The 13,575-nt window shown below is 35.2% G+C and overlaps 1 protein-coding gene across 3 annotated transcripts in view; it reads right to left on the bottom strand.

Moving 5' to 3' along the window:
- LOC100378778 (uncharacterized) overlaps positions 1 to 12,231 on the bottom strand; it is a 15,647-nt gene extending 3,416 nt beyond the window's left edge. Inside the window, exons 1-10 of one of the 3 annotated variants that reach the window (XM_006821034.3) lie at positions 12,141 to 12,231; positions 11,795 to 11,837; positions 11,095 to 11,158; positions 10,495 to 10,699; positions 9,820 to 10,080; positions 9,276 to 9,341; positions 8,379 to 8,454; positions 3,364 to 3,413; positions 1,081 to 1,134; positions 159 to 265 (exon numbers count right to left, since the gene is read on the bottom strand). In XM_006821034.3, the coding sequence (XP_006821097.2) occupies positions 159 to 265; positions 1,081 to 1,134; positions 3,364 to 3,413; positions 8,379 to 8,454; positions 9,276 to 9,341; positions 9,820 to 10,080; positions 10,495 to 10,699; positions 11,095 to 11,158; positions 11,795 to 11,837; positions 12,141 to 12,162 (948 nt within the window). In that variant the 5' untranslated portion in view covers positions 12,163 to 12,231. The remainder of the gene's footprint in view (positions 1 to 158; positions 266 to 1,080; positions 1,135 to 3,363; positions 3,414 to 8,378; positions 8,455 to 9,275; positions 9,342 to 9,819; positions 10,081 to 10,494; positions 10,700 to 11,094; positions 11,159 to 11,794; positions 11,838 to 12,140) is intronic. The other 2 variants (XM_085491301.1, XM_085491302.1) reach the window with 2 other exon arrangements.
- Positions 12,232 to 13,575: the final 1,344 nt, after the last annotated feature.

Here is a 13,575-nt window from a genome sequence, read left to right as displayed (position 1 = left end):
ATAAAAGAAACACTAATGTCAAAGTACATAATTGTACAAGTTAGAGGGTTCTTTTGTACAATTTTGGATAATACAGCTAAATTATAACCTTTTTTTTCTCTTGGGAAACCTCACATTACTGGTTAGGTCAATCATAAGTAATGTATCATTTAACTTACCTTGATCACGCCAATCTGACCAAAATGTTCAGCCAGTTGCTCTTCAGTTACTGTCTTTAACAATCCACTTACAAATACAGTGTCGTGTTGTTGCTCCATTAATGCACCTAATAAATGAGAACATCGTTTAGTAACATTACAACTACCATACTCTAATTTAGGCGTCGGGGAATAGTGGAAGGCCTTAAAAGTTGACGCGAATTGTTGAAAAGTTAGTCAAACAAAACAATGTTGGTATTACTAGCGCAATCCGGTCATGCTAGGTTTAACTTGTTCTTGAGTGGTTGCAATTGTAGATTATTGGTATGATTATAATGACATATCAAAATTAATTTGTTGGATTGTTATGAAATTCAAATGAAATCTAGCTTAGTTTCATCCTAAGCCATGTTTTTAGACAAACACTCGATGCAATACGATATTCACCATGTTTTTTTCCCTGTACACAAGTTGATGAGAAACATTTTTCGGCCTGATATTTTCAAATATCAGAGTTCAGTGACCTCGCTGAATGGCTAAGAGATTTACCAATATTGCAGTATGCTCTTGGCATTCGGGTTGGGGAAACTGCATGATTTTTTTTTAATCAGGAAATTTGTAGTAAAAATATTAATATTGAAGAAACATCAACACTTTACATTGATAAAAGCTTAGCTGAAATGAAGTTAACCCATTAGTCACAATGTATTCTTGAATAGTCGTCAATGACAGAAAAACAAAATAAAACACCAGGAAAGACTAATGTTCGAAAATAGACGTGCATGTTTTAAAAGCTTTGTTTCAATCTTTTTAAATGTAAATACCATGCAATACCATTTGTGATGAGCATTGAGCTATTGACAATTTTGTATCTGCATCTTAAGTGGGACCTTTTGTGTTAACACAATCACTGCGAATGCTATACAAGCTGATGCCAACTTACCGGAACCATATGAACCACCGCCGCCGCCGCCACTGCTACTTCCATATCCACTACCTACGGAATAATAACATAAATCATGTTTAGTTTCTAAAAATGATGCGTCAGCCAATGCATGTAGTAGTAATTGTTTCACCAGAACTAAACCAAACGTGCCCATCTGCAATGATTCAAACATTCTATTAGTTTTCGCTGCTTTTTAGCCAGAATAAATGTAAAACTAACAAAGAAGGTTGTGGTATTATTAACACTGAACAATACATCACAAATAAACATTATTTTACAGCATTTAAAACCATGTAACCCAACTGGATTCTTGTTCCCCAAATTATTAACTTTCTAGTCTATTTTTCTTCATACAAAAAACACGAATAAAAATTAAATACTTCAAGATTTTGGCGAGACCCATAATATCTGCTTCCCACCTCAGTAACATTGTTTTCATACCAGCAGCATGTACAGACACTGTATCAGTGCAACTACTACCAACTTACCTTCAACGGTTATACTGTGTGTACATGTTAACCATGCAAATTTGTAATATACGCTAACACATTAGGGTTGAAAGCAGAGGCATACCAAAGTTGTATTACACCCATTTACCGGGAATCTTTCCCAATGCTTAGTTTAACTATTTCACTAATATCTCACTTAGTTAAAAACAATACCCTTCAGTGCTGCTCTAAAAGGAAGTCATAGATGGATCCCTGCATAAAATGCAGCACCTTTTAAAATATTTGTAAAGTACACTTGATCTACACCAATATTTCAGTATATTAAGACGTGTGCAATAAAACTAGCTCAGCGCATTTTTCGTTGCGCTGTGTTTACCATCAATGTTTTCAATTCACTTGAAGTTACTAATACAAGAACAAGTTTGGTCTTGTGTTAAAAATAAATAAACCTTTGTTGTGTGCAAAACCCTAATTTGTACGACCGATTAGAAAGTTTGCTTTGAATTTACCCAACATGGACAATACAATAGTTTTTTCAGGCGGGTTGATTGTTAGTGCACATTGTACTCTAAGACATTTCAGGCACTCTGGTTTGCAATATTCAAGACTTGTTCATGACGAATCATTCGCGAGATCCTTAATTTGATTAAATTCTGACAGTTTTTAGACATTGTCTTTGTTCTTCCTTGCTCCTCGAGCATCAAATGTTCCATCATCAAGATTATTTTCAGCATTACACAAGTCTGGCCTTCAGTCTTCAATAAAATGTCCATACAGCAGAAAGTACTGCATCATTCTGAGCACGAGCCATCTATACGTCTAGAGAAACTGCCCCTGTGAACATATCGCCATTTGCAAAGCCACTTTTACTTCGTAGTCAGTAGTGTACGCATTACCTTATTACGTCATTACTAGTTTTAACTTTGTATACCCCGTCTACTTAATAGAAATATCAAATCTGTTTTAAATGTTCTATATCCCAGCATGTATTTTATAGAAAACTGATTAAATATTTTGACAATCTTTTGCTTAACGTAAAAGGAAATGCCTTTAAACTCACTAGTAACCCATTCACTGTTCAAAAATGTGTAAAAATTATTCAGAAATTATGTTTTCACTTGCTCAATTTATAGTTTACCTTAACAGAAATGTGCATGCATAAAATAATTTTTGCCTAGTGAATTCAATGTTTTAACAATACAACAACAGTCTTGTGTGCCACACGCAAGCTGCTGAATATGCATTTGAGACCAGAGACTCTTGCCATTTTATAACATAGTATCTAATACCTGTATATTAAAACATTTTGTAGACCACTTGTCTAATACCTTGTACGTTTGCGCGTGTATATTGTCCTTAAACAGCCATGTTGAGTTGTCAAGACCATCCCCTTGCATGTATTCAACAAGCATTTTTCTTTTAAAAAAATTGTACCTTTATTTAAAGTTGATCCAACTACATACAACTTGGCAATGGACACCCTTTACAACTTCCTATGAGCAGCACTGGAAAACGTTAGCATATTAGAATGATAGTGTAGTTTAAAACCCAACACTTCAATACTCTTTTCAACAAAACTACTTTCACATACTTTTTTTTTAAAATTAAAACAGCCCGCTCACTGACAGCAGTGCTAAAAACCCTGTTTTATTAAACTATGCCTTGAAATTTCAACCTAATGTGAAAACCACAGATGGTCCCCACCCCTAGTAGTTATATCGAGAACTGATTGTAGAACACTATGGGACAGACACTGTGGTAATACTACCAAAAACACTGATGTATTAACAACTGGATTATCCAGGTATGATTATTTGATAAATGAACTTACCACCAGAAAAACCCTTATTGTAGCCACCTCCACCACCTCCGCTTCTGTCACTATAGTAGGAGGGTAAATCAATAACCATTTACGTTTTCGTCGTTTAGACTTATTACAGTACAGGCGACACAATGAGACAGGCTCACTTAAGGACAAATACATGATGCGACAACTTGCTTTGATTACCACTATCCAAGGAGAATTGTAGCAAGCAACATTTTTAAGACCAAACGAGTTACAAGAATTTTATAAGTTGTATTATTCATTGGACACTACAATAACTCCTTTTCAGAGATCCATAATCTTGTATATACTCAATATGAATTCAGTTCAAGCAAGGCCAAGTGTTCTCCACATGTTCGAAACAGGGTACAAAGCCATCACCATGTTTAGGCGATCGCAAAAAAAAAAAAAATTCACACTTTGAGCCAAGTTCTTAAATAATGTTTAAATCAAGTAGATGCATATTGACTTTATGGAGAATGCCAGTTGCCAGACTTTTTACTGAATCCTTATCAACTCGAAACAGTTATTTTAAGAGTAGAGTGTGCAGAGATAATGAGAACACAAATGCATAACTGATAAGGCAATTTAGACCACTCTTGGACATGGTGTAGTTTTTAAGTATTAAGGTCAGAATGGAAAATGTTCAATTTTGCTCTGGCTCAATTATTTTCTGTGTACACTCCCCACAACAATCCTGTAAAACAATTTGGTGGTTAACTATAGTAGATCACTGAAACAAAGCTCATGAAGCAAAGCTGAATGTTAAATATCACAAAGCAAGGAAATAATGACACCTGGATGGACATGACAACAAAATAACTAGCTGGATGCAAATTAATCACTAATTGGTTTAATTCACAATTTATACTAACTACAATTTTGCTAACAGGCCAATATTAATTGACTGTAGTTTATTTGACAACATATACTATATTTGTTCTTATAGTGGCATATATAAACTAAAAATTGCCGTTGTACACTGAATCCTTAAAATAATACTTTGACCACAGCAACGCCTTTAAATTGTAAAATGGATAGTGGTTAAATAATCATATACGCTACTTTTAGAGCAAATACAGTATTTAAATTTTCAAACATCTGACAATTTTTATTATCCCAAGTGAACAAAAAAAATGTTGAACAACTAAAAATGGTTACCATAAAAGTGTGCATAATATGATAACCCTCGTTAGTAGTCAGAAGCATTCCCATGTGAAAGCCAATTTGTGATTTATCATTTAAAATCAGTGACAGTTTTACCATGTGTCTTTACAACTGTACCAACATTTTCAAGAAACAAATTTTGGGATAACTTTATCTCAACCATCTGAGGTACAAATGTAAATTAGTGTCATTTTGTACAAAAAGCTACTTTGCCCAAATTGAGGATAGCTGAATTTGCAGCAATGTTGTATACACAAATATTAGCGACTGTTAGGGGTTACTCTGCTGTTCATGTCCAACCAGAGGTCATGTGAAAAAAAGTATGTCATCCTATGTCCAGTTTTGAACATAGATTGGTATTGGGATCAGCTTTGCCTCTAATTCCTTCAATTTCCATAATCTCAGTATGAGCCTGTACTGTAAAATCAGTCTTCTATAATTCATCAGACAGCGACCGGTCTTTTAGGACATTGTATGGTGGCTTAACTTGTTTTGTTGGTATACTATTTGAACCAGACAGTTACACCAAGTGTTCTGTTTTGATTGCATAATTCTTCTTAGAATGGTTCACTTCTGTATAAACAGTGGTTTGAAACTACATTGTAGTTTCTGTCTCAACACACAGATACTTGTAAAATGAATACTTATAGCCCCTTTCTTACCCCAAAGTAAATGCAGTTTTTGAACCCACATATTTCAACTAAGCATAGTAATTGATACCCATCATTTCAAGACTGGGTAACACATTTTGACAACCTTGGAAAATTACATTGTACTTAAAGTGCATACGTTAAGAACTGAAAAATAATTACACTTGTGATGATGTATCATTACCCTTTTAGAAAATTTTATCATAAATATAACACATAAAGTTGTGTAATCTCTCAAACTGTTCATCTTCCCATTTATACAATTTTGTAAACTTTATGAAACCTTGGTATTTTCCTGAATAATGCAAGGACATTACTTGTCCTTCACATACCCTTATTTAAGCCCTTATCTAAAAGTGACAATACTACAAGAAATATATTTGTTATCAAAGACTGGCCTCTTGGTTGAATCTAAGTTTATTATACTTGACATGAAGAGATAAATACTAGTGCTTGAACTTTTAAGTTGGGGCAATCATTTTCAAGGCAAAAGTTTATGAAAGTGTGTATGAATAATAAAATGAAAGATACTGTGGCTAACTCATGGCATTGATGCAACCGCATTTATGCCTCTGAACTTTAAACTCTTTAATACAATGGTTTATAGTGCAACTAGCCAGGGTTCTCCCCAGAAAAAATGCATAGCGCCGGGGCTAATTTGCATAATAATTTGCATATCATTTACATATCTTTCCTTCATTGATTAACAGAACTTATTTACAATTATGAATATTAGTGAGCTCAGTCACAGGGCAAATATTTTTTTTAATGGAATCAACACATTATGTTTCACAATTTAGAAGAGTTTGAAACATTCTCGAAATACAAATGCTGCAGACTAAAAACAAACACAAATACATTATTGTTGCAATTTAATTGTTTTGTAAAACGTTGAAGGAAACGCATTCAAAACGTTAAGCCAGATTTATGTTCACGAATCTCATAATTTTATTCACTCCAAAAACATTCTCCTTCAAAAAATCGATCACGTAATTAATTGACGTATTGTTGTAATTTATTATTCGTACCATCAACTTCTAAAACGTTTACAATTACAGTAATGAGCGAACAAATAAAGCTTCAAAACGATCATCAAAGTTACGACGTGACATAACTTACTTGGCCATGTTATACACCAGTTATAGCAATAATTCCTCAACAAATTTTACTTTTTTTTTTTTTTTTATATGAAATGTAAGTAAAATCCGACTTATTTTTATCGGGAGCGATTATTTTTGATCACTTGATCGCTTCGGTAAAAAAAAACAGACCCGCCATGATGTTTGTGAAACATTAGCATGTGTCCTTTGACCCGATGGGTCAAGAATTCCATTAACCAATCAAAATGCCGCATGGTAATGCCGGTAGAACCCGAGGTTTTCCGAATGGTAGTGATCATAAAAATTACATTGCGGAAGTAAAGCGATGTCGTAGCACGATGTGTTGGCATCGATTTCAAATGAAAACTGCATGACAGCTTTCGAAAGAGGTGATTTGCAATTTTTAAAAGGTAAATTAGGTCTTGAAAGAAGAGTTTTTACATGATTCGCAATGATAACAGTTCAAATGTATTTTACCAAATCACGCAATAAACACGTTGTTTTTTTCTTGAGTAGCGTGAACTGATCGTTATATCGAGGTGGAATTGATTTTGAAAAAATTTTAGCTTTCAATCTAAAGACTGTGTCTATCGCAGAAAGTATTTACTTACAAACAAAGAGGTGCTAATTCCACAAATTTGACTAGCCGCTACGTATTGTGCGACTAGGTCTATTGTTTATAAATTATAATCCACGACTGGCAGGATGCGTGTCGGTCGGTACGTAATTATACCAACAATCAGACAATAGTCCTTGTCGGAAGCATTTCCGTGGTGGTCACTAATTTTGAGTGACGGTCGGGGCCGACCGGCGTGGCGAACAAAGCTTTTTCACATCTGATATTGGCATGTCAAATATGAAATCAAGCGCCGAGGTGGGAACACATAGCGCCGAGGTCCCAAGTGAAGCGCCGAGATTCACAGGTATAGCGCCGCGGACCTCGGCGCTAAAAAGCCCTGGGGAGAACCCTGCTAGCTATGAACAAGAAAATCTGGTATTTGTGCAAGATTTGATGACTTGCCGACAAAAATATACACATGAATAACACTCACAAATTATGATAAAGGATGTGTTTACATTGATTTACACCTGATTGGCAAGAACCAGTCATTCCAATGCAAAATAATTTGCCTTGCTTTGTTGCTATTGCTAAATATGTGTTCTGGTTTTTTATCAGTGTAAATATTTGGTGATCATTGTACCAAGTCACGGTAGCAAATGTAGCACGAGTCATTCAACTTGACATATTAATATTTTGGGCAAAATGAATGCCACTGTTTTTGCTGAAGCTGCATTACAACTTTGCAAATATGTAAACATCACTCCCAGAAAGCCTAAAAATCATGCTCTAACTTCACTTATTTTATTCTGTGATTACTGGAGGGTCTTATGATGCAACTTTAATTCCCCAAAGTCAAACTACACCTCCCAACACTGGGAGTGTCTATTGATTACAAATCTAGCTCGATTTAGGTGGCTCACTTAAATTCATTCACCATCTCATATTTGATGGTGTTATATTGGTCAAGAAGTGGTACCTCTGATTTGCAATGATGGAAAGCAATGATAAAAGCGGTAACAAATAAATGTTCCTAACAACCACACATTCAATACGTAGCAGAGTTCTCCCCACACAAAAAGCAAATAAGCATCTTGGCAAAAACAATAGAGAATCACAAAATTGCACATCTACCCAACAAGTGCAGGTCTACCCACAAAACACTGTTCATCAAGCATTATAATTTTTGAAAATTACAGCATGAAAATTGAAGCCTAAACTAACCCCCCACAAGTTTTATAAATAATTACTGCTAGTAAATGTTCTGTTAGTGATAATATGAAAACCCACACTCAATACAATTCTTAAAAACCCTGTTTTATACAAATTACAATTTTTGAAAAAAAATCAATCTGTTGTGCTAGCAAAACAATATTGATTAGTTATATTATTAACACCTTAAATAACAATAGGCATGAGAAATATCAAAGATTTGCATTCCGCAATGTGATATATAACCAAATTGTGTTCTAAAACAACTCTGACTATTCCATCCATCAAATGAATATCTCAGCAGCAGTAATTCAAAAATAAGAAGACACTTACCCAAAACTACCTCTGCCTCTTCCTCCACCACGTGAACCACGATAATCTTGCTGCTGATAACCACCACCACCACCACCTGTCAAAACCAAAACAATCCAGGTTAAAGCCAAGATCATTGAGAATGTACACACATACCTGGGAGCAAAACCTTTTCTATTGTGTTCACAATGGGCACAAGACACAATGTCTGTATTGATCATCTACCACATACCAACTGGCTTGCATGGGAGAAAATGAAGTTAGGGTATAGATGTATTACATTAGTTTATGTTCCATTTTAATTCGTGACAAAATATCATGCATACACAGGCTAAGTGGATCACATAATTAATTTTTACAATTTTCAATTCCATCCCTAGCTTGCAATATACTGAACTATACACGGAGGTACAACTTGGTTAGTTTTACAAGAAAAATGCCATGTCTTCATACTGTTTCAAATTCTCACCTCAAAGCATCACATAGTTTAGCTCCAGGCAGTTTAAAAAGCAAACCAAACTTGATGTAGAATCATAAGATTATACACGAGTATTACAACTCAAATTAACACTGGTTTATTTAACACAGATGCTATTGTGGTACTAGTTGTGTATATTGCATTACTTCATAAGAAATAACTAGGGTTGCAGTGGAATGTTTTCTTAAATCAATAAATCAATGCATACCTTACTAATTAGCTACAGCTGTACACATTTCCGAGGCAATTTGATTTTTATATTTACCACATTTTCATTGAAATTTGCCATTATACCAAATTTGTAATACCACCACTTAATAAAATACATTTGTGATTTCCTCTAATTAAAGGTACAGAAATAGCAAACAATCTCAGTAATTATCTATGTATATACTAGTGTTGACAACCACAGGATAAAGACATAGTACTTGTAGACACACCTTGACTGGAACCACCATAGCCACCTAAATTACCGTACATTTGGTCCCCAGATTGTCCGTAACCACCTAGTTGAAAGAAATAGCACAAGATTTAAAAAACAGTAAAACGACACTCAGGAAATCACCCCTGGCCTGCTCACCAAGAACTATAGGAAAAGAAAGATAGCTGACACGAACAGACATGAATGTGAAAATGATCACTTTAAATATAAGGACAAGACTTCCCAAGCTGAAAAATGTTAATGGTATCTTACTACAAATTTATTTGCATCAGAATGAATACAAACAGCCAGCTATGAATAATAATGTACATTAATAAATGATGAACTGCAAAAAATACATAATTGTATACAGTATTTCAAACCAAATTTACTGAAACTAGAAGAATTGCCTGTCAACTGTCAGCATGGAACTGTGTACATTTCTAACGCATGAAGACACAAAACTGTACACCTAGGGATGGCTGTTGGAAGAAAAGTCTTGTTGGGTTAAAGTGTGTATTAATATTGGTTAATGCAGATACCATTGAGTTGGAACTACATACCAGAACTATGGTCTTGTGATTGTTGTCCACCATAACCTTGACTAGCACTTTGTCCATAACCTCCTTGAGATGCTGCTCCATAAGCTGCTTGACCATAATTCCCACTACTCACTCCACTACTTTGTTGTTGACTTTGATCCCCATATGGTTGTGCTGTTTGACCATACCCAGTGCTTGCTGATTGCCCATACATTCCTTGGGCAGTATTTTGTCCATATGCCCCACTACTTGCTGTTGCTGGTTGGCTGTACCCTGCTTGTCCTACAAAAAAGTGATAACAAAATAAGTATCAGCCAAAGCATCAGTTAGTTATGTACTTACCAGCATTAATAGAGATGTACAAGCCAGAAATTATATCATTAGTAAGATGGTCCTCATTGATTAAAAGGTTCAGTGTTATTATAGGGCAGCCAAAAAGTCACTTAAAACTATTGTATATTTATTAACATGGGTAAAATTTATGACTGTTACACAAAAGGATAAATGCATTTTTTTTCTTGAAGCTTACCATTTTTCCCTCACACTCAAAAAAATATTCTGTTTTTTGACTTGTGTTCTGGTCTACAGAAGTTACTCGTCAATTTTGGACTTGTGGAGATGCAAGACAAATACTTAAGAACAGTCTGCTTTTTGATGTAAAAATACCAAGCATGGTTGTAATCTGAATGTGCTTACCTTGTGCAGCTTGACCATATCCTTGTTGTGTTCCATAGGCTTGTGCAGGTTGAGTGTAGCCACCAGCACCTGTGGCAGTATTACCACCGGGCTGTGAATAATTTGTTCCTGCCTGAGCATATGCAGTTTGGTCATAACCAGTACTCTGTTGTGGCTGTGGTTGTTGCTGCTGTGGTTGTTGCTGCTGTTGCTGTTGACCATAAGCCTGAGAGAGATGTATATAGGTATATATATATAGGGCTACAAAGACACTGTCATTGATTTATTTACAGAATTATGTAAAATTGTGTTCAAGTGTGAACCATTTCACTCTTTCAGTGCCCGATTAAGGGGAAAGATATTTTGTCATCACAGAAAGTGTCAAGTATGTAAAGAAACAATAGCACCAACAGCAACCCAAGCTGACAAAATCAATTGTCTCTTGACAAAAGAAATTTGTTTTCATAGGAAATCAGCATAAACAAGTTTTGAACAAGCCATGTAAAAGAATTTAAAGGCAAAGTAACTTTATTTTAAGATGCTTTTTGCTTCTTGAAACTCTGCAGACTAAGACTTGCATGAACAAACATCTAGAATATATTAAAATAAATTATCATTTACCTGTGCATATCCTGTATAACCTGTAGCTTGCTGGGCATCTAGTTGTTGGTAACCAGCATACGCACTGTAATTGTGTCAGAAGACAATGAAATGAGTACACAAGTTTGCCTTTATTTGGCCATAAATCAGGAAAAACAATATTTCACAAGATGCTCTACAGTACAAAAAAGATATTCTCAGTCAAATATTATCTTTGTACCAAAATTTTGGTTTTAAACGAAAAACCAGAGTTTTCATCGTTGTATATTATTTAGATTACTTCATTGTAAGAAACTTGACCTGCTAATTTGATTTTAGGATTCTGTTGGAAAAGGTTACTACACAATCTAAAGAACCCCGCGAATATTGTAGGGTTCAGCAAGGTATAAGACACATTACACAAAGTGGGGATGCAACTATGCCAAGTAAAATTTGTTACCACCGTGATTGAGTTCAACCTTGAAATCTCAAGGACGGAGACGGATGGCACATCAAACATTACAGAAACTTGTATATAATTTACACAGCTCAAGATTGGCACAAATTGATTGAAAACAATATTCAAATTACCAAGGCCTAAATCTCAAATATACTACGGGAAAACGTTTGTCAATTTCTAATACATTTTGCCGACTTATATGTAGAAGGTATTACGGATTTTTACAGCAATGTCGATGGCAATATTTATGTTGCTACAATGAACTCGTACGTGATTTCTTACCCTGCAGCCTGCTGCTGTTGGGCACCACCATATTGGCCGTATTCTGAAATAAGAAAATACATTTTAATAAATGAAAACTGTTTATTGACTATATGATTAAAAAATCGCTGGATTCGAATAAAAACACGAATTTGTAGCTGTCTGGAAAATTACCAGGCAGCCCACGCTGATTTGAAAACACAAAAGCCCATAAATAAAGAATCGTTTTACACCAAGAATTTCGAATTATTCTATAATGAAAATAGACAAAAACATTCCAGCATATTTTCTTTTAACACTCAGAGCAAAATGTGCCGAAATTATGCGTATTTTGTGGTACTTTCGTTGAAATTTGCGAAATACTTACGTGAATCTGCTGAGGCGGACATCTTGCTTTCGAAAGCGTGACTAGTCGATCTCTGCTGGGGGTCACCTACTTCCGCTACCCGACAAGCCTTGCGAAATGACTAGGGTTTTTTACTATCCCACAATCCTTTGCGCAAACTGATCTCGGTTTGTGGTAAAACCCTCTTTTCACAGATACTAGTAACAGACAATAATACACGTTTGGATCAATTACATTTACTGTAAGCACTGAAAATAGAAAATATTTCATGACTACACTATGCACCCCATGTCTACAATCTACTTACATGACACAAAATTCAGATGCAGCCAACGAGCAATAAATTGAAATAGTCATTTCTCTGGGACAAAATATATTGTATGGTCCTTTTGAAGTATGCTTATTAATATAAAGAAAAGAGGGGAAATTAAAAGCTGTTCATAAGCTACCTTCCACCTGAAAAAAAAATTCTCCCCCTCCTGCTGACCAAATTCATCTTTACCCTGCACTCATTAAAAAAAAAAAAAAAACTTTTTTTTTTGCCTACTTCACTACCGCCAACCAGTTGAGCAAGGCTAACCGAGTCGTGACCTCGATGTGGTTCGTAACCAGTTTTGTGATTGGTTGTTGCCAAATGCTTACAGGCCACGCCTCCAAACTTTGCCGTGCGTTCGGGCAAACCGTTAGGAATTCCTAAATGAAGTCAATTTGTGTAGTTTTCTTGATTTATTCTGCAGATATCGGTAAAATGTAGGCAAGGCTTTGGCGAAATTTGAAGGAGCAACTAATATTCTTCAACCTGGTGTTTTTTTTATATTTTATTTTTTATTCTTTTCGTCTGTTTTTTCGAGTTTAAAAAATGTGAGCTGGCTGGAGCCTTCATCCCTTGTCTATTTCTTACACTAGATACCAGCCGATACCCCCCCCCCCCGCTCATAGAGACTGCGTATTACAGTTGATTATAGTTTCCGGGGTACCCTGTGTGCTCTACGAGCAGCCATTGGTTAATTAGTGGCATGAGACCTTAAAGCGTGGTGTAAGTATACGCCCTCTGAGCGGAGAGTGATACATTATGTGTCATGTAAAGAAACGTGTGCTGCGTTTTCCAGCAATTTTGTTTTATATTTTGTTTCAATCTATGTAATACCGAGCTATAAATGCCTTTGTAGAACTAAATGAGTAAACGCATAATGATATGTCATGTAACATCATGTAGTTTTATATGAAAACATCACGCAACTAACTAAGAAAGAAGAATTATTTTTGGCCACTACAAATCAACAACTGCTGCTTATTTATCATGCATACGGTGAACATCTTTACATTAAACGTGTGTGTGTTAATTTGGCAAAGCAAAAGTCAATTTGGTTCAGTATTATATGGATTTGAAAAATACGTAAACAGAATATAAAAATAGCCGTTGCATTTTATTATATATTTCGTTTGTAGCGATAAA

This window comes from Saccoglossus kowalevskii, chromosome 16, assembly GCF_978046115.1.
Source record: "Saccoglossus kowalevskii chromosome 16, keSacKowa6.1, whole genome shotgun sequence".
Classification (NCBI taxonomy): domain Eukaryota; kingdom Metazoa; phylum Hemichordata; class Enteropneusta; family Harrimaniidae; genus Saccoglossus; species Saccoglossus kowalevskii.
The sequence above is the reverse complement of the archived record's forward strand: the minus strand, read 5'-3'. Positions and strand labels throughout refer to the sequence as shown.